Source organism: Cajanus cajan, chromosome 9, assembly GCF_000230855.2.
Source record: "Cajanus cajan strain Asha chromosome 9, NIPB_CcT2T_4, whole genome shotgun sequence".
In the NCBI taxonomy this organism is placed as follows: Eukaryota; Viridiplantae; Streptophyta; class Magnoliopsida; order Fabales; family Fabaceae; genus Cajanus; species Cajanus cajan.
Window position 1 is genome coordinate 11,743,944 of NC_138525.1, and position 21,378 is coordinate 11,765,321.

A 21,378-nucleotide genomic window follows, 5' to 3' on the forward strand; every position below is an offset into this window, starting at 1 on the left:
AAAAATGAAGGATCTAATCACAATTTTTTATTTATAATTTAGTGATCTAATCGAAATTTTTAAATAAATATAAGGACTAAACCTTTTTAAATAATATATTATTCAGAAGCTTATCGGAACATAACCTTATTAATATATGCACGGTTTATTTAGACACATCCAAATTTGGTAACAAAAACTTTGTAAACACTTAATGTAGAGACAAACTATTTTTTATGGAACTAATTTTAAAATTTCCATTAATGTTTTACCTAATCATAACAAGTAATTTAAACAATTTTTACATTTCTAGTTTACATTGACAGTCACTTCCCCATTATAAATTCATGACAGTGTGACATGAACTATCCTCCATTGTCTAAGCAAATTCAAGTGCTAAAACTGATACTATATGGAGCATGGAAGCCCCTCCATTTCCGATGACTCTCTAGCAAAATCAAGCCTAGGTAAGCACTCTAGAGAGCTATAAACAAATAAATGTTTGTTTTTATATCCATACTCATACTTAGCTGACATTTATACTACTTTCAAGATTTTTCTAGCTTGAGTTTTTGTTTTTGTTTTTCTGATTCAAAAAGTTCTTCTCATCTTGAAATTCAAAAGTTGATATCTATCATGGTTGTGGTCATTTTGTAAAAGAGGCATAATCTCTTCCATTCTCTCGATTTCAAATGGTTTCTTTCTTTGAGTGTGTGAGAAACAAAAATCTAAAACTATTTGGGGGTCCTGACATTTCATCTACCATGTACATCAAAATGATAAATAAAGTTCTCTCTATATAAACATTTTAAAATATAAAAATTTATAACATAATATATTTAATTAAAGTTTAATGTATCATTTGATCTCTAAACATTTTTGAAAAATTTTAATTATATGTTTAAACTAAAATAATTGTAATCAAATTTTTCACTTTTTTTTTTATTTTTATATATGTACAATTTAGTTTATAAGATTAGCAATTCATTTATTATCCATGAAATGTCATAAAATATTATTTATATCTTCATACTCAGACAATCATATTATATTATTATCTCATGTTATCATCTATGTTTATTAGATTTTAATCTTTACTTGCTAAAATTTTCTACTATTCTATAATTTTTTATATGATTATTAATATTACAATAATTTTTATTCATCGATTTAAATATATTACATATGGATGATGATACACAAAATAGTAATCTAATATGGCTAGTTATATATATGACATAAAAATATTATGTCATATTTTATGATTTTTAAACAAAATTCTAACCCTATAAATTAAATTACAAAAATATAAAATATTGGAGGACTCAATTATAATTTTTTAAAAAAATATATATGGACCACAGACAGTTGTACCTTCAGACAGCCCCAAGAAGAGTCTTGTTTGGGGATTCGGTTATGCGTTTGGTTTTAATTTTCTTGGACCTAAGAAAATAAACTCTTTTAGAAGATATGTTTTGCTTGAAAATCCTGGAATGAGATAATGAGCATCTACGTTTTGATTTGAGGGGATGATAAAGATAAAAATATGGGGTCATCTCTTTGATCTACACAGTTGTCTTGATTTTTATCTTGTTACATTTACTTCACATTTGATATTTGATATAGTAAATGGGAAATTATGTCATGCATTTGAGCTGTAAAAAGGTTTTATACTATTATTTAATAATAAACTATGATAAGTTTATTGATTTCATTAATAATTATTTTAATAATTATAGTATGGTAATTTTTATTGATTGACATATAACATTGTAAAATATTTTGGATAGACAATATATAACTATTAGGAAATGTTTGATACATAACAGTTGTTTTTATACTCAAGAATCATTAATCTTAAAAATTATAATTTCTAAAAATAATTAAAAATTTATTTAATTAATTATAAATATTTTTAGAAATATTTATAAATATTCTTTCACAATCGATTATTTTTTTTTTTACTTCATCAAATAAAAAAATAAAATTAACATGATAATTTTACCATATTAAAACTTTCCTTTAAACTTATAAATATTAGATCCCCCATCTTCCCATGGAAAGGATTTCACGAAAAAAGTTATGAAAGAAAAAAACATTTCTTGGAAACAATTATTTTTTATGAGTATTATTTATAAAATAACAAACCAACCATGTAAAACTTCAAACAAACATGTCAAACTTCATATTTTCAAGAAAGTAAAAGTTTCTTCTTTTTTTTTTACACCTCCTTAAAATCAAATAAAATTAAAGATAAATTAAAATTCCCAGGCATAACATTATTTTTTTTTATGTCTCAATTCTAATCCAAACACACGCATAGCTAACGTTACTATTTGGATTTGTTAAGATTCAAAGGCTTTGCAGGCAGAGAAAGAGAATCCTTCGGCAAACAACGTTGGCGCTGAAACTGGGTCACGTGGTGTAAATGACGCACCTGGCAGTGTGGGTTTACCGGAAGATGACCGGTGCATGCCGGTCACAAATTTGGTGAGGATCATGCGAAAGGTGCTTCCCCCGCAAGCGAAAGTTGCTGAACAAGCCAAGGAAACAATGCAAGTGTGTGTATCCGAGTTCATAGGTTTCATCACCAGCGAGGCCAATGAGCGCTGCCAGAAGGAGCACCGTAGGATCGTTACGGCCGAAGACATATTGTGGGCCATGGACACGCTGGGCTTCGACAACTATGTTGGGCCTCTTGTTTCCTTCCTCAAACGTTATCGTCAAAGTGAGGTTCCAAATCTTGGGGGGCGTGGTCGTGTTCCTTTGCCGCAAGTTGTTGGAACTTATCCTATTATATCCTCATCATCATCACCATCACCATCACCATCACCATCATTGTTATCACCGCAATACATGATGGCTTGTTATGGACCAAATTTCCCTCCAAGCCAAAATTGGTGTCAAGGAATGTTTGATTCAAGTGGCATGTGTGAGTTTTATGATGATGCATCAGGTGGCAGTGGTAATGTGGTGTCTGATTTTGATCCTCTTAATATTCACAAACGAGCATGATCGCCAAGTTGAGAAGGTGGTTTGAGAACATAGGTGCTCATGGGGGAAATGCATTTATGGAATAAGAATGGAATAGAATTTCAATAATACAATTATGATAACTTGTGGAAATGGTAGCATTGAATTAATGGATTATCAAGTTTAATCGATAAATATTGCGTGTTTGGGTAAACCATTCAAAATATGATTTGGATTATTTATTTTAACTATTTCTTTATATTATTATATATAAAAAAATATTTTTCTTAATAATTATTTTTAGTCTTTATTTTTATTGAACAAATTTATAAACATCACAACACATGGATCTGTATAAACATATCAAATATATAATAAGGATATAAAGAAGAGCATAAAAACCACAATTTCCATGGCATCTACTTGAAAGCATAAATCTCCTATAGGATTACAAAATTTTCAAATATACAAAATTTATGCAATACAAAAATAAGAGATAAACTTCTAAGGTTAGTTTAAACATATATACAATTGCATTAAAGTAGCTTCCACCAAAAGTCATCCAAAGGACTTGGCCACCACACAACCTCTAAGCAATCCTCCAACCTATTCTTTACCTACTTTTATATTATATATGATCATTGACTTTTAACAAATGAAAATATAAAAGTAAACTTGTATACAAAACAAAAACATATATAAAATATGCTTAAAAGCAACATCATTAGCATGATTAACAATTTACAACTTGAATCAAAATCAACATAACATCATTGCCAACTTTACAACTTAATGCAACATATTTCAACATTTTCAACTTCAAATTAACTTATACTATTTCAAATTTAAATAACTTGATCAACTTAGGCAGCATAATTAACTTTCAAAGTATACAACTTAACAACATAATGATTCATCACACATTTCTACTTTGGAGATCTCTTATAGTGTTTGAATAGTTTAATTGGTTTAACTCTATCAAACCTATACAATTGCAAGTCGCTATGGGTGATAAGTGTCTAATCAGTTTGATGAAATTTAAATTTGAGACACTTATCTAGCACACTTTTTGCATATATATTGATATAATTTTGGCAAATACTTTAAGAATCAAATAGGGGCTCTTAATTTACATTATTACATGGAGTGATGAGTTTTTGATCAGATTTTCCTCTTATTTTTTAGTTTTTGAATCTAGAGGCAAACGGCTGAGCGCCTTGAAACGGCTGAGCGCTTTCAAGCCAGAGAGCTCAACAAATGCAGCAAAGGAGAGGCGCTCAGCCACTCTAAGGCGCTGAGTGGATTTGGCCCTGGAAGAAGGAGTGCTCTCTGCCTCCTAGGCGCTCAGTGGATATGAAGCGCCCAGCCCCTTGTCCTTGCTTAACAGTGAAGAATCTCCAAGGCGCTCAGCGGATTTGAACGGCTCAGCCCTTCAGATTACTTCATGGTGAAGAATTCGTCAAACTGCTCAGCCGTTTCAAGGCGCTGAGCGGATTCTTCTCTTTCCTGCCTACTTTGTTTTAGTTCTAGCACTTATAAAAGGGCAGAGGAGAAAGAAAAAGGGGATCACTAGCGGTACGAAGTGAAGAACAGAGATGAACGAGGAAACATAGCACTTTGGAGCTCGTGGGGACGCGATTCTTCAGAGGATCTCTTTCTTCTACCTTTCATCTTGTTGTTTTGTGATTTCTTGTACCATGGAGAGCTAAAGCTCTAGGTTTGGGATTAATGTAGTCATTAAACTCCTGTGTATTCCTCTTTGATTTATATATATATATATCTCATCTATTACTCAATGTCAGTGATTTGTATTATGTTCTTAATGCTTTGATAAACTGATCATTTATCCTTAATCTTGGATTTAGAATTTGGTTGGAAAACTTTTTCTGAATCTAGACTTGAAACAAATCACCTATTAGTTTTGAGAGCCAGGGATAGTCTTGAAATTAATAGTTGCAACAAGTTCTGATTCTTAATGCGGGATATTGAACTGAATGAAGTGAGGAATCATTCATTGAGTTAAATATCTCAGAATTTCTTATGCCAAGGGATTGAGTTTGAATGAAAATAGAGAACTCAATGGCAATGAGTAATGGAATCATTTAATAGAATCATTAGGAATACATAGGAGGGAGATTGATGAATTTGATCCCAAATTGTTTCTCATATCTGTTTTATTAAATCTAATCTTTTGGTTACTTAAGTTTGCATTATCATTCACATCAAATTTGACCATGTGTAATTACTCAAGTTTTAAATTCACAAGCATCAATTAGTATAATAGAAATCATAGCTTACTTCACAAGTCCCTAAGGTTCGACAACCTTTTAATTATACTACAGAGACTTGGGTGCGCTTGCCCAGAATACCAACAATGGGTCTCAAGACAACAAAATGTCACTTGAAGCCTGAAACAAATTTATTTTTATTTCTCATATTTTTTCACTTAAACTAGGAAGATCCAATAGTACCATTAGGTATAGTACAATTTGAGTGTGGGACTACCAAAAACTTTGACATGCATAAACTATGTCCTAAATGGAATTAACCTGCTATCTATCCTCTAAATACAATGCACCCTTCCAGCACTTATTTAGGGATTTTAACCTTGACTCCGTGCCTTACTTTGTGGCTGCTTTAGACAAGTATGACTCATATTGGCCCATACTATTTTCAACAAAAACCTAGATGATAACTCCCTCTAATAAGTCCTTAGCATAACTTTATAATTGTAGTTTTCACAATACCTGAAAGGTTATCACAAGAACTTAAATCAACAACCAAACCAATAAAAAATGCATCTTAAAGCATAAAATTAAGAACAAGAACAATAAATACAGGTCAAACAATTGAAAATACATCAAATGCAGGAATCTAAAAGGCTCCTTAAGGCCCCTTCAAAACAATAGAGAAACAAACAACGAGATTGTGGGTCAATCTTGCTACCCAAAAATTGCCCACGAGTGAGACAACTCACTCCCTCCTTACCTTAATAAACATCCAACAATGAGAAAGGATCTCTGGGGCGATTCCTTCCTTCAGCTTCAACGTTCTCTATAAGTGTTTGAGTTTAGAGCAAAAGAAGAAGAACTTAAAGCGTAAATGAAAAATTGATGAGTTAGCCCCCTTTGATAACACCCTAACCCAACCACAACTTTTTGGGTTAAAGAAACTAACCTTACAAAACTCTGATTTTTGTAAAATAAATTAAAAAAAGTAAAATTGTGATTTTTAAAAATAATTTAAAAAATTATTAAAATGAGGAAGGCTTTTGAAAATAATAATTAAAATAAGTGCTTTGAAAATAAATTAAATGTTTTTTTATTAAAATTATGAAGGGTTGTGAAAATATTAATTATATAATATAAGAGTATTTTTTGGAGTTATGTCATTTTATTTATGTTGTTTAAATTAATAAAAAAGATAGAGAGATGTTGACCCTAAGTTAGTTTCTTTAACCCAAAGGTAACAATTTGGTTAAAGAGAAATTTTGAGGGTCAATTTATCTGACTCTCTTCTTACATTTCATCTTACATTTGATTCTACACTTCTTTTTTCTAAGAAAACATGTAGATAGTCGAAAAAAACGTCGAAGTTGCAAGAAGGAACCCCAAAGATCTCTTATTGTCATCAAGCATTTATCGAGATAAAAGGAAGTGAGTTGTCTCATTCATGGGTGTGGGATGATTGATGGGTAGCAGGATTGGCCTCAAATCCCAATGTTTGGAGTCCTCTGATGCTCTATTGGAGACCTTGAGAACCCCCTTGTTTGATTTACTTTTACCCCTTTAGCTTTTGTTCTTATTTTTTGTTGCTCTATAAGTGACCTTGAGAGCCCCTATGATTGTTTGCATTTAAGGAAATAATTGTCTAGACTAAATTGCTTGGTCTTGTAAAATTTCTCTCTATATTGTGACTTTGATTTGTAAAGGAATGAATTTGAATTTCACTATGAACCCTCAAGTTTTTTGAGATCCTTGGAACCTATAGATTAAGCTTTAATAATTCTTATAGAAAGTTTTGTGCCTAATTAAGCATATTTTATGATCAAATTAGACTTCATGGTCTTCATATGAATTGTATTCCTAGATGTTTGCCTCCCAATGGCATTATAATCACTAAAAAATGAGGTTTAGAACCCAAGATATGATCAAGTTAGTGAGTGAAGGTCAAGTTATCAAAATTAGGTTGTAGTTTTTGTAATTTCTAGGTATAGTAGATGGTAAAACAACACTTGAGGCCAACATAGAATGATGAAAATCTACTTCCCAAGAATCCCTTTGGAAGAGATAAGTCCAAGAAGGGTGAAGGTTGTAATGATTAGGCTAAGTAGTTGGAGTTAACTTAGGTTATTTTTAAACTAGGATTATCTTGGCTTGCTTCATAAGCTTCTAGATAGCTAACTAGACTTCCAAACATTTAACTAGAGTTAGTTAGCTTAAGTACAAGATAGCTAACCATGGTTAATCTAGCTTGTACCATAAGCCAACTAAAATTTATATATTGTATCTTTGTACCCACTTTGTACTAGTTTTGAGTATTGTTAGAATTGGATGAAATTTTCTCTCTAATTCTCTGTCTTAAAGCTTGTTTCTCTCTTTGAAATTCTTATTTTTCTCTTATACTCTCTTGAGTGTGATAAGAAATTAAAGACTTATCACTCTTCAAGAATGTGACATCACCTAAGGGAGATCTTTCTCTTGTATGTTAGAAATGGCTTCTAACATCATTGTAGGCCATTGAAGGAGATTAAAGGAGTCCAAAAAGTTAAAGATCAATCCAATAAGCTTAAAGGAAAAGCTACATCAATCTTACCTCTCCTAAGGTTTCCGTCATTTGATATCAAGAGCAAGGTCTTCTTGGTAAACTCTTACCATAACTTCTTTTACTTTTTGATTCGGTAACAATGTATATTCCTCTATTGTATTGTGTTTGTATGAATTAGAATTATCCTTATATCACATATATAAATCTATACAATAATTCACTTTGTCTAGTAGTTTTTGATTCATGCATCAATTTATATGAATCAATTTTCATTGTGTGCTTTAGGTATTCTATGAACTAGCCTTTTCCTTTTTTAGGTTTTTCTTATATCTTGATTGAATCCATTATTACTCGGTCAAAACAAAAGTGTATGATTAAGTGCCTTTTCAATTTTCTACTCCATGTAGTTTTGTCTAGTTATATGTCATTAATGCACCTAATGTTTAAATGTTTAAATGAATATTTTATAACTTAACAGATTGAAATTTGTTGTCTTGAAACTCGTATTCTATTAAAAATGTATAAAAGCATGAAGAGTAGTAGAACAAAGTACAAAGATCCTAGATTTCATGGAAAAGGCATTGAAAAAAGACAACATTCTCGCCTGCACGCTGACTTTGCTTCTTGTTTTTCCCGCTTTACTACTTTACTTTGATAAGTAGCTTGATCTATCAAAGATAAGGAGTACATTTATGTGAAAGACATTAATTGAAACATTTATTGCACCAACGGATACTTCCTCTTTAAAGACCAGACAAAGGAGTAAGACGAAGTAGTTCTATGAATCAAACTCAAAAAGTTGCAATGATCATTTCTTTCAAAGCTACTATATAAGAAACTCTAAAACTCAGAACAATAAAAGTAAGAAGCACATATAGAGAATAAAAGTATATAGAGAAAATGATTTGTACTCATTGTAACACCCCAATTTTCAAAAAGGTTATTATTATTATTATTATTATTATTATTATTATTAGATGGTATTTGGTCATAATTATTTTAATAATTATAGAGGAATATTATTTTGTACGTTTTAAATAATTATTATTTTGGACAATTATTTTGTACGTATTAAATAAGTATTTTTATTAGCATTTTTAAATAAATATTTATATGTTTTAAGAGAAGGTTGATTTTATATGATATTTTGTTATTGAAATTATATTATTATATTTAGGGTCAGAAATATATTATTATTATAGAGAAAAAAATATTTTATAATATACATGTATTTATTTTATTTAATTATTTTGAGGAAAATTAGAAGTGGGTTAGAAGAGAAGGAAAATGGGTTGGGTTGACCCAGTCCAATGGATTAATTTTAAGAAAGGAGTCAGGTGGTGTTAACCCTATATGCCTCATTTGCGTTCTGAAGGGTTAGGGAAAAAAAGAGGAGAAAATTCTTGAAGGAAGGCGTAAAGTGTTCAGATTGCTCCGTCGTTCTTCTGTTGGCCTTCGTTCATCATCCTTAAGGTACGGGGGGATGGGTTTCTTCATATGTGAATATAGGGGTGTTCGGGTAGTGAGGGCAATTCCTAAGTCCCTCTAGGAACTCTATTTAAAATTCTGAACGATTATCTGTGCAATCGATGTTCTAAATTCTTAATTCATTTGGAAGAACTTATTTCTCGAATTGTCTTTGAATTCCATTGGGGCTTTCTTGTTAATTCTTTATCCTTAAATTTGATGACTTGAATTTTATGTGTTAAGAAGAGTTTAGATTTTTTTTTGTAAAACCAATGGAAACCAATTTTTGAGGCTTGAGATGTGTATGGATTGATTTGGAACGTATGAAGAATATAAATGGAGTTAAATTGAACCAACGGGGTGTAGAAGTAGTGAAAATTGGTAAAAACCTTGTTGAAACTCGTAAAACGCAGGTTTAATTTCACAGAGGGGAGTCTGGGCAGAGATTTGGGCGCTCAGCGCCAGTTTTGGGCGTCGGGCGTCGGGACCCCGACATACGTTTGTAATTTTGCGATATCTTTCTGTGTAGTTATCCAAATCGAGTGCCGTTTGTTTTGTTAGAAACTAGACATCTGGGGCTACCATTTAGACACAAGAATCGTGTAAAAATATTAATATTTGATCAATTTATGTGAGTTGCAATTTGAGCCTTCCAATCTGTGTGCGAACCACAACATCAATTTTTGTGAGCCCTGAATGGTAACCTAAACGACTTTATTAGGATTTGTGTTCTTCATGAAAGTTGTAGATATTGATGTTAGGATTCTAATGGAGTTGGGATCACTTAGAAAGGATATGTATATCTCGAGTTATGGTTAAATTATTAACTGAATGTCATAGATATTGTGATGTGTGTGAAGAATTATGTGAAATTTGTGATCTATGATGTTGATAACTTAATGATAGGTACCTAGCATGTGAGGATGATATTGCATGGATTGTTATTGACATGTGATGATGTTATATAATGGAGATGCATTAATTATGAGTTACGTGGGATGCATGAGTTGCATGAGACTTATGAGTTGCATGTGGTGCTTGAGAAGCCAGACCTGGCCATATTGCATTGGACCCTGGGCCCAGAGAGGGGTTGAGACAGGGGGGACCATGACAGGAGGCATTCCATGCGTGGGCCGTTGGGTGTTTAACTGCGCAGCTCACTGGCCACAGAGGGTTTAACGGTGGGTGGATTGCCTTTGCACGGGCCGCTGGGTGTTTAACCGTGCAACATACCGGCCCTGGGAGGGTGTGAGAACGGTATGCCCGCATTGGCAACAACTAAGGGAATTGACGAGGTACGCCCATTGTGCAGAGTGCCAAGTTGAGACTCTTAGGAGAGGAGATGTGTATGAGCATATAGTGAGCATGTGTATGAAAGCTTGTATGATTGAAAAAAAAAATGATGTTTGGTAATTATATGAGATGTATTTGTTGTTTATATTTAATGATGATATTTTGGTGCACGGTGTGGGGTGGGAATTGGGTAGCTCTATGTTCATATATGATGTTATCTATCTCTCACCGTCCTGTTTTTATGTGGTTTTCTTTTAGGTGAAGATGAAGGCACTCATAGTGTTGAGTTCTAAAGGGAAAGGGTTATGCTCTGATATTGTGACATCGGGGCAGAGGACTTTTAGGAAAAATTTTTTATATGGATTTGGAATTGTAAATATCATTTTGAAAATAATTTGTAAACTTTTGTGTTTCATTTTCTAAATCTTTAATATTCAAGGTTATTAAAGAACGATTTTTGAAGTTTATGTGAACCCTTTTACCAAATTTTAAAGTTTATTTTTCTTAATTTAATTACATTATTATGATGTATGTGTTGGGGTAGTAAGGGTGTCACATTTAGTGGTATCAGAGCAGGTCGATCCAATTGGCCGTGAGTTATGAGTCTACTATGCTTGTTTGGTAGATGAATGATGGAATATGTTTTGCTTTATGATGAGGATAATGATGATGATGATGTTTCCCTTGTGTTGTTAGTGTTGTGCTTACACTTATATTGTTTTCTCATAATTTGGCTGAAAGACATGATATAGCTTAGTTGAGGCTATTCATGATTGCTTATTTGTTTTGATACTTCTTTCTTATGTAAGAAGTAGTGGTTGAGTGGTATCGCTCGTATTGCGAGCATATGTAGGCATGGCAACGGGGCGGGGCGGGTACGGGTTTGATGATACCCGTCCCCGTCCCCGCGACTAAAACCCATACCCGTCCCCGTCCCCATACCCGTCGGGTATGGGATTTTTGTCCCATCCCCGTCCCCGTCGGGTATCGGGTATACCCGTACCCGTACCCGTACCCGTAAAAAAAATAATTTTTTTTTACAAAAATTTTTTTAACTTATTTTTATGTTATATTACAATGATAATTGGGTTGTTTGTCTATCTCATATTTTAATCAAGAGACTTCTTAATAATTAAACAACTACAAATATTTCACATCATAATAAATAACTACACATAATTAAAATCTTATAAATTAAACAACCACAAATGTTGAGTATTGTCACAAATAAACAACCACAATGTTGAGTTCAAATAACAAAATAAATTGAAATTTCTCAAATAAAAATTAAAATTCATCTTGCAAGTGGAAAATGTTGAGTGTCATTAAGCTTCAATCCACCTATCATAAGACAATTTATAAAAAATTAGAATTGAGTTATGAATGAAAATTTTAAAAATTAGAATTGAAAAATTAGATTGGACTAATGAAATTGAAATCCACTTACAACATATATTAATTTTGCACATGTTCAGTAATTCCACTTGCATGCAATCCACCTGCATACAAAAAAGATAAACTTTAGATATGATAAATCAAATTGAAAATTTGTAATATTAAAATATAATATACCTTCATCATCAGATTCAATTTCACTCATTAAAGTAATTTTTTCTTTAGTGGCTTTAGCACCTACAAACATCAAATATAGAATATTAATTAGAATTGATACAAAATTACTAATTGACCATTAATGCTAATTTATTTTTTATTAATTTACCTAGATAGTCTGAGTTCCATAGCCAACTTTTAGTACACATCAAAGCTTCTACGGTAGTATGATTAAGTCGACTACGATTAGGACTTAATATTTGACCGCCAGCACTAAAAGCAGATTCAGAAGCTACAGTAGTGATTGGAATGGCTAAAACATCCCTTGCAATTGCTTGAAGTGTTGGATACTTCAACCCATTTGTTTTCCACCATGATAAGATATCAAAATCCGATGTAATAGGTAAATTATCTTCCTCCAAGTAACAATCCAACTCTGTTTTCATAAATGAAGTTCTAGCTTTTTTCTTTTTTGCCATGAACTTCACAAAATCACTCATGCCACTATCACCAACATTTCCCTCCTCAAATGATGAAAACCCAGAAGAAGACCCATCATTCTTCTTTGCTTGATATTCAGAAACCAAATCATAACACAATTGACGAATTCTACTAATTTCCAAATCACAATCAATGTCATACAATTTATCAAAATAATATTCAAGCAAATCCATTTTGTACCTTGGATCTAAAACAGAAGCTACTCCCATGATATCATGAATGACACTCCAATAACTTTCAAATTTCTTTAACATTTGTTCTGCCATATTGTGAATGATTTGATTAGGAGACTTTACCCATTCATCTATTGCAAGTTTGATCTCACAAATCTTTGGGAAAAAAATGTTGGCTGTTGGATATTTGGATCCAGAAATTATTTCTGTGATATCATTAAACATTCTCAATCTCCCACAAACATCTTTTGCAAACTCCCATTGTGATTCAGTTGGCAAACAAGTGTATTGAGATTCACGCTGCTTTAATCGAAAAAACACATCCTTATAACACAAAGCAATATCAAGCATCTTAAAAGTGGAATTCCATCTTGTTAGACAATCTAAAGTTAATTTTTTGTTGAAAGGAATTCTCAATTGTTTAGTTGTTTCTTCAAATTTTTCTACCCTCTTAGGTGTTGCTGTGCAATATGCTACACTTTCCCGAATTTTTTCCACGCCTTCTTTTACAACTCCCAACCCTTCTTTCACAATCAAATTGAGGATATGTGCAGAGCAACGCATATGAAGCAAAGATCCATTATGAATTAGTTTATCTAACTGCAACTTATCCTTAATTTTCTCAACCATGCTATCATTTGTGCTACAATTGTCCAGAGTAATAGTGGATAATTTTGTATCAATATTCCAATCCAACAAACAATCAATCAATACATTGCAAAGTCTATCAGCTGTGTGAGGTGCAGGAACATAAATGAACCTATATATATAATCACATTGTCATATAAAAAGATAATAAAAAATGCAAAACCAATTAGTAAAAAAAGCTATAAAATAAAGAAACTTTGTACCTCAAAATGATACTCTGTAAGGTCCAATTGCCATCAATATAGTGAGCTGTGATAGCCATATACCCTTTTTTTTGGTTGCTTGCAGTCCACATATCTGATGTAATTGCCACTCTTCCTTCATTTGTATCTATCAGCTTCATGACAACTTGTTTTTCATCTGCATAGATATCAAGTATCTCTTTCTTCATTGTATTTCTTGAAGGAAGTTGAAATAATGGTTGAATTGCTGCTACAAATCGTATAAACCCAATATGGTCCACTATTGAAAGTGGATATTCGTGCAATATAATCATCAATGCAAGCTCCCTCCTTGCATTTTCTTCATTATAACTACCACATGCCAATTCCTTTTTCCCACGTCCTAAAACCTTAGAAAAAAGCATTGTTTGTCCCCCCTTCCCACTTGTAGAAACCTTCTTTAAAACACATATATCTAAATGGTGGTGCAAGTGCTTTGTTCCATTCCTCGCTTCTCCTCCAAGCAATTTGTTACAATAGTTACATTTAGCTTTATCCTTTCCATCAATTCTAATCTTTTCAAAATGTTGCCACACAACACTTTTTAGCCTCCTATTCTCTGTTTGTGTTGTTGACTCTACTTGATCAGATGCTTCTGAAGGTGCTTGTAGTAGTTCATTCATCAATGCTTGACCAGTACCAGTAGAACCTTGACATGGAATTGGTTGATGTAAAGATTGTGGGGTTGGTTCTTGTGAAGGTTGATCTTCATTGTTCATTTTCTCTACAAGCATGCAAGTTCACACAAAAAATGGTTAAAATACCAAAAGCAAACATAAAATACGAAAAAGAACATTTCAGTTGATAGTTAAAACCCAACATATAATTAAATATAATTAAAATAATCAACATATATATTTGTATATAGTTTATATTTAATTTTATTTACATATAAATTTTTATTTTCTAATTTCTTTATTTTTTCTTAATCAAGATGATAATTATATTGATGGGCAATCTCCATTCTATCATCATTGGTCTTTGATTTCTTATAAAATTTATTAAAGACATAATCATAGCTATATTTAAATAAAAATATTATATTTATATTTAAGTTATGAAAACAATTGTTTCACTGTCAAAAATATTCATACGCAGTTTAGTCATAATGCAAGAATAATTATAAGGATGATGAGAGATCACGGGCCTGGATACTCCAAAATCTGATAATGTACTTAATTGCATATAAAGATTCAGAAAGTAAACCACTATTTTAGTCCTTCAAAGTGTATTACTTAGCTCCTAAAACTAAGAACATTTCAAATAATTATCTAAAAGTGCAATCCATCAATCACATTAGTCTAAAATCTAAAAAACTGTGACTTAATATTAACATATGGTTAGGGACAAGCGGTTAAATTTAAGTTCTTAGATGAAACAACTGAAAATTCAGGGACATATTTGAATTTTCTTTTAGTTTTAGAAACTAATGTAACAGTAGATACAGTTTCAGAAATAAAATGGTGGTTTACTCAGATTTAGATTTTAGAGAATAAGATGTATTGGTGAGTAAAAGTGGGGATGAGCAGAACAAAACAAGAGATAATCCAAAACTAGAGAGGTTAAACTGAACCAAACTGAAAACCAACAATTGATCAAACTGATAATCCAGAAAACCAAAAACATGTTTTCTTTTATTTCAAATAGATTAAATTTTCGGTTCTATTGTTAAAACAGAACCAAACCGAACTGAAGCATGCATTTAATATACTTACATTGCCTTTCCTATTATACTCATGTAAAATCAAATTATTTTCTTAACCCAAATTGCTCCTTTAGTAAATGTCATTTTCAAAAACTAATCAAAACTTTCATGTGTTTATTAGATTCAGTATTGTGTCAATTTATTTCCTTAGTTATTTAAAAAATTAAAAGTCATATAAAATATATTTAAAAATTCAAAACACCGAGATAACCAATCCAAACCAAACTACAAAGGTCAGTTTAGTTCGAATTTGATATTTCATTTTAACCAAACCAAACTGGAACCATATCCTTCTCACTGTCCAAGTGAGAAATTGTGAAACAGGTTATATCACTTAACAGTTCACATGAAAGGGCAAGACAAACTGAAGAAAGAGAGGGAAACAAAAGTACACTTCTTTCTAGTTCCCCTATTTAAACAGAGAGAAACCCAGATAATCAGATTATATACTTGAGTCGGAAGGCTCAAGATACCAACTACGGAGTGCTTGTGCGAAAGGAGATCCTAGAGAGATTGAGCGAGAGAGAGACGTACCAGTGTGGTGAGGGAGCTGGTCGGAGGGAGAAAATGTAGGCTGGAGTGGCTGGTCCGTCGGAGGCTGGAGTGGCTGGTCCGTCGGAGGCTGGAGTGGCTCGTCCGTCGGAGGCTGGAGTGCGCAGTGTGAAACCCTAACTCGTGGAGGCTGGAGTGTAATCGTGTGATTCGTGTTGCTAAACTTGCTATAATCGTGTTGCTGGAGTGAGTCACTTTAGACTAGAGACATTATTTTTAAAATTTTAATTTTTTTTAAATAATTAAACCGGGGACGGGTATTTAACCGGGGACGGGGATGGGGACGGGGACGGGGACGGGGACGGGGACGGGGCGGGTAAGTATATACCCATACCCGTACCCGTACCCGATTTAATTTATCGGGTTTTACCCGTACCCGTACCCGTACCCGGTCAAAGCGGGTATTCCCCGTCAAAGTCGGGACGGGTTCGATATTACCCACGGGTACGGGTTTATTTGCCATCCCTAAGCATATGTGCCAGTAGTAGTGGACGAAGCCTTGCTAATCATTTAGAAATTATTGGGACCTTAGATTTGGGTGAGACATTGATTTGTCGAGAGTTTACGGTTAATGGAGTTTCTAGAATCTATAGTTGTAGCGATTGAATCCAAGGAGGTTGTATATGAGAATTGGAGTTTTGGTATCCTTGATGAGAGATTGAAATGTTGGTAATTCCCTTGAGTGTTGGTGTTGGCATGTTTACCGTTTATGGTTTAGGTAGCATGTGAGTTTTATTTTCTAAGTCTGTTGTGCTAAATATGTGAGTTGTTTGGTTTAGGATTGTAGTGGGAAGCTTGAATATGAAGTTGAGGTGTGAGTTTGGAAGGGTTGATGTATTTTTGTGGCCTTAGATATATTGATATACTATTGCTGTTTGGTGTAGAGGATATTTTCGCTGCAGTTTTGTTGTGCCATTATGACTACCATATTGACAGATTTAGATTTTATGATCTTCATAAAAGTTGTAGCCTTAGACGTTATCTTTCCAATGGAATTGGAATCAGGTAAAACGGAGGTCTAGAACTCCAGTTATAGCTACTTTGGTGATCAAAGGTCTAGCTGTAAGCGCTGAATATATCTGCTGCGGTTTTTGAAATTTTTAGCTAAGAAGATGATCTTTTAGAATTTTATGTCTTCATAAGAGTTTTAACTTATTCTCTTAGCCTTCTTTTGAGATAGGTTTGAGATCATTTGGATGAGTATAACTCTCTAGGTATCATTTTCTTTGATCATTGTTGAAGGGATATGTATGGTGTCATGATATTTTTGAATCGTTAGACAATGCAAGGATAAAAATTGATTTTTGTCATGATTCTAAGATGTTAGGTGGATTGAGAGGTTGTTTAAGATTGTATGATGTTATGTGGTAAAGTTGGTTCATGTACATACTATATGGAGTAAATGGTGATTGATTCGTACATGCTTAGGAATGATATATATCGATTGTTTGAAGTAGATATTCTAATATGATTTGATATGCATGTATGTTGATATGAGGATAGATGACCTTATGGATCAATTAGCGGGTGTTTAGTAAGTTTGACCTTAACGTGTGCTATCATCAAATTGGAATTGAGAGTGAGGATTTATCCAAGATAGCTTTAGGCTAAGTTATCTAAGTATGAATTTTGGTTGTATAAGAAGAGTTTTCTAGGTCCTGTAATTTTAGTGGGGGTATAATGTAGATCTATCTAAGGTAGAAGTTGTATTTCAGTGGGTGATACCTAACTCAATTAGTGAGGTTAAGCATCTTTTTAGATAAGCTTATTATATAGGAGAGTTATTGAGAAAATTCTTAAAATAACATTACCTTAGACTAGATTGACGAGAAAGAGGAGTTGCCTTTATGTGGGATAGTGAGTGTGAGAGTAGTTTCCAAACTCTTCAGGAAAGATTGACTAGTGTTAATATTACTGAATTTTAGTAAGCCTTTTATGGTATATAGTAGTGCTTCTAAGATAGGTTTGGGCGGAGTGTTGATGCAAGAAGGAATGGTAGTAGCTTATGCTTCTAGGAAATTGAGAAATCACGAGAGGAATTACCTTACCCATGACTTTAAGTTAGCGGTTGTAATATTTATACTAAGATTTGGAGACACTACCTATATGATTCTAAGCTTGAGGTATTTAGTGATCATTAGAGCCTTAAATATCTTTTGACCAAAGGAGATAGTTGGAATTTCTTAAGGACTAGGATTTTAATCTTAGTTGTTATCTAGGTAAAGCCAATGTGGTGATCGATGCTTTGAGTAGGAAACCTTTATATTTGCTTTTCCTTATGATTAGAGAGATGGATCTTTTAGTTCAAATTAGGGATTTAAGCTTGACTTATGAGGTTATCCTTAGTAGTGTGAAACTAGGTATGACTCGAATAACTAGTCGATTGTTAAAGGAAAATTGGAGGAACATAATTTGTTGATTCATTTTGGTGATAAGATATGAGGCTATAGGACAAGATAATGGATAAGTGTTTATCTCGGGTATAGATGAAGTGGTAAGACTTTGAGATCTAGTATGTGTACCTAGTGCACTTATGCTTAGGCGGTTGATCTTTAGAGAGGGTCATAGAAGAAAAGCTAATATTATGGCAGATACCTTGAGTAGGATGATCTTTCATCTATCGTCTTTGATGATTTAAGGTTGGATTTGATTAAAGAGTTTACAGACTTAAGCTTGATGTGTGAGCTTACCCTTAGAAGCATTGAATTGAGTATGTCGAAAGTGACTAGTGAATTAATGGATGAGATTAGAAAAAGCCCAAGAGTCAGATTCTTTCTTAGTGAACCAAGTGAAGAAGATTGATAGGAATATAGGTAACCTTTTCTGAGTAGGAATCGATGTTGTTTTGAGGTGCAAGAACAAAATTTGGGTGCCTAGTAATCCCGAATTAAGAGATGATCTTAGAGGAAGGACAAAAGAGTACTTTTAGCATCCACTTAGGAGCTATTAACATGTATCAGAGTGGCGCAGCGGAAGCGTGGTGGCCTAAGGTGAAGAGAGGAGGAGAGGAAGTTTGTGTACTCATGTTTAGTATAATATAAGTCTAAGACAGAACATCATAAGCCTTTTAGGACTTTTGTAACCTTTAGATGTCCCTGTTTGGAAGTGAGATAATGTGTCTAGACTTTGTTGTGGGTTTGCCTAGGAAGTTTAGGAAGAATCTTGAGTTTAATGAAGGAGTCATAGTCGAACCTCTTCATTTCATAAATTCGAGGACGAATTTCTTAAAAGGGGGGAAGTATTGTAACACCTCAATTTTCAAAAAGGTTATTATTATTATTATTATTAGATGGTATTTGGTCATAATTATTTTAATAATTATAGAGGAATATTATTTTGTACGTTTTAAATAATTATTATTTTGGACAATTATTTTGTACGTATTAAATAAGTATTTTTATTAGCATTTTTAAATAAATATTTATATGTTTTAAGAGAAGGTTGATTTTATATGATATTTTGTTATTGAAATTATATTATTATATTTAGGGTCAGAAATATATTATTATTATAGAGAAAAAATATTTTATAATATACATGTATTTATTTTATTTAATTATTTTGAGGAAAATTAGAAGTGGGTTAGAAGAGAAGGAAAATGGGTTGGGTTGACCCAGTCCAATGGATTAATTTTAAGAAAGGAGTCAGGTGGTGTTAACCCTATCTGCCTCATTTGCGTTCTGAAGGGTTAGGGAAAAAAAAGAGGAGAAAATTCTTGAAGGAAGGCGTAAAGTGTTCAGATTGCTCCGTCGTTCTTCTGTTGGCCTTCGCTCATCATCCTTAAGGTACGGGGGATGTGTTTCTTCATATGTGAATATAGGGGTGTTCGGGTAGTGAGGGCAATCCCTAAGTCCCTCTAGGAACTCTATTTAAAATTCTGAACGATTATCTGTGCAATCGATGTTCTAAATTCTTAATTCATTTGGAAGAACTTATTTCTCGAATTGTCTTTGAATTCCATTGGGGCTTTCTTGTTAATTCTTTATCCTTAAATTTGATGACTTGAATTTTATGTGTTAAGAAGAATTTAGATTTTTTTTTGTAAAACCAATGGAAACCAATTTTTGAGGCTTGAGATGTGTATGGATTGATTTGGAACGTATGAAGAATATAAATGGAGTTAAACTGAACCAACGGGGTGTAGAAGTAGTGAAAATTGGTAAAAACCTTGTTGGAACTCGTAAAACGCAGGTTTAATTTCACAGAGGGGAGACTGGGCAGAGATTTGGGCGCTCAGCGCCAGTTTTGGGCGTCAGGCGTCGGGACCCCGACATACGTTTGTAATTTTGCGATATCTTTCTGTGTAGTTATCCAAATCGAGTTCCGTTTGTTTTGTTAGAAACTAGACATCTGGGGCTACCATTTAGACATAAGAATCGTGTAAAAATATTAATATTTGATCAAGTTATGTGAGTTGCAATTTGAGCCTTCCAATCTGTGTGCGAACCACAATATCAATTTTTGTGAGCCCTGAATGGTAACCTAAACGACTTTATTAGGATTTGTGTTCTTCATGAAAGTTGTAGATATTGATGTTAGGATTCTAATGGAGTTGGGATCACTTAGAAAGGATATGTATATCTCGAGTTATGGTTAAATTATTAACTGAATATCATAGATATTGTGATGTGTGTGAAGAATTATGTGAAATTTGTGATCTATGATGTTGATAACTTAATGATAGGTACCTAGCATGTGAGGATGATATTGCATGGATTGTTATTGACATGTGATGATGTTATATAATGGAGATGCATTAATTATGAGTTACGTGGGATGCATGAGTTGCATGAGACTTATGAGTTGCATGTGGTGCTTGAGAAGCCAGACCTGGCCATATTGCATTGGACCCTGGGCCCAGAGAGGGGTTGAGACAGGGGGGACCATGACGGGAGGCATTCCATGCGTGGGCCGTTGGGTGTTTAACTGCGCAGCTCACTGGCCACAGAGGGTTTAACGGTGGGTGGATTGCCTTTGCACGGGCCGCTGGGTGTTTAACCGTGCAACATACCGACCCTGGGAGGGTGTGAGAACGGTATGCCCGCATTGGCAACAACTAAGGGAATTGACGAGGTACGCCCATTGTGCGGAGTGCCAAGTTGAGACTCTTAGGAGAGGAAATGTGTATGAGCATATAGTGAGCATGTGTATGAAAGCTTGTATGATTGAAAAAAAAAATGATGTTTGGTAATTATATGAGATGTATTTGTTGTTTATATTTAATGATGATATTTTGGTGCACGGTGTGGGGTGGGAATTGGGTAGCTCTATGTTCATATATGATGTTATCTATCTCTCACCGTCCTGTTTTTATGTGGTTTTCTTTTAGGTGAAGATGAAGGCACTCATAGTGTTGAGTTCTAAAGGGAAAGGGTTATGCTCTGATATTGTGACATCGGGGCAGAGGACTTTTAGGAAAAAAATTTTATATGGATTTGGAATTGTAAATATCATTTTGAAAATAATTTGTAAACTTTTGTGTTTCATTTTCTAAATCTTTAATATTCAAGGTTATTAAAGAACGATTTTTGAAGTTTATGTGAACCCT

At 33.2% G+C, this 21,378-nt stretch overlaps 1 protein-coding gene across 1 annotated transcript; it reads left to right on the forward strand.

Moving 5' to 3' along the window:
* Positions 1-361: 361 nt before the first annotated feature.
* LOC109789974 (nuclear transcription factor Y subunit B-2) lies at positions 362-5,281 on the forward strand. Its single transcript, XM_083064076.1, has 2 exons — positions 362-446; positions 2,330-5,281. Exons 1-2 carry the CDS (start codon positions 392-394, stop codon positions 2,992-2,994), a joined length of 720 nt encoding a protein of 239 aa, XP_082920202.1. The 5' UTR covers positions 362-391; the 3' UTR covers positions 2,995-5,281.
* Positions 5,282-21,378: the final 16,097 nt, after the last annotated feature.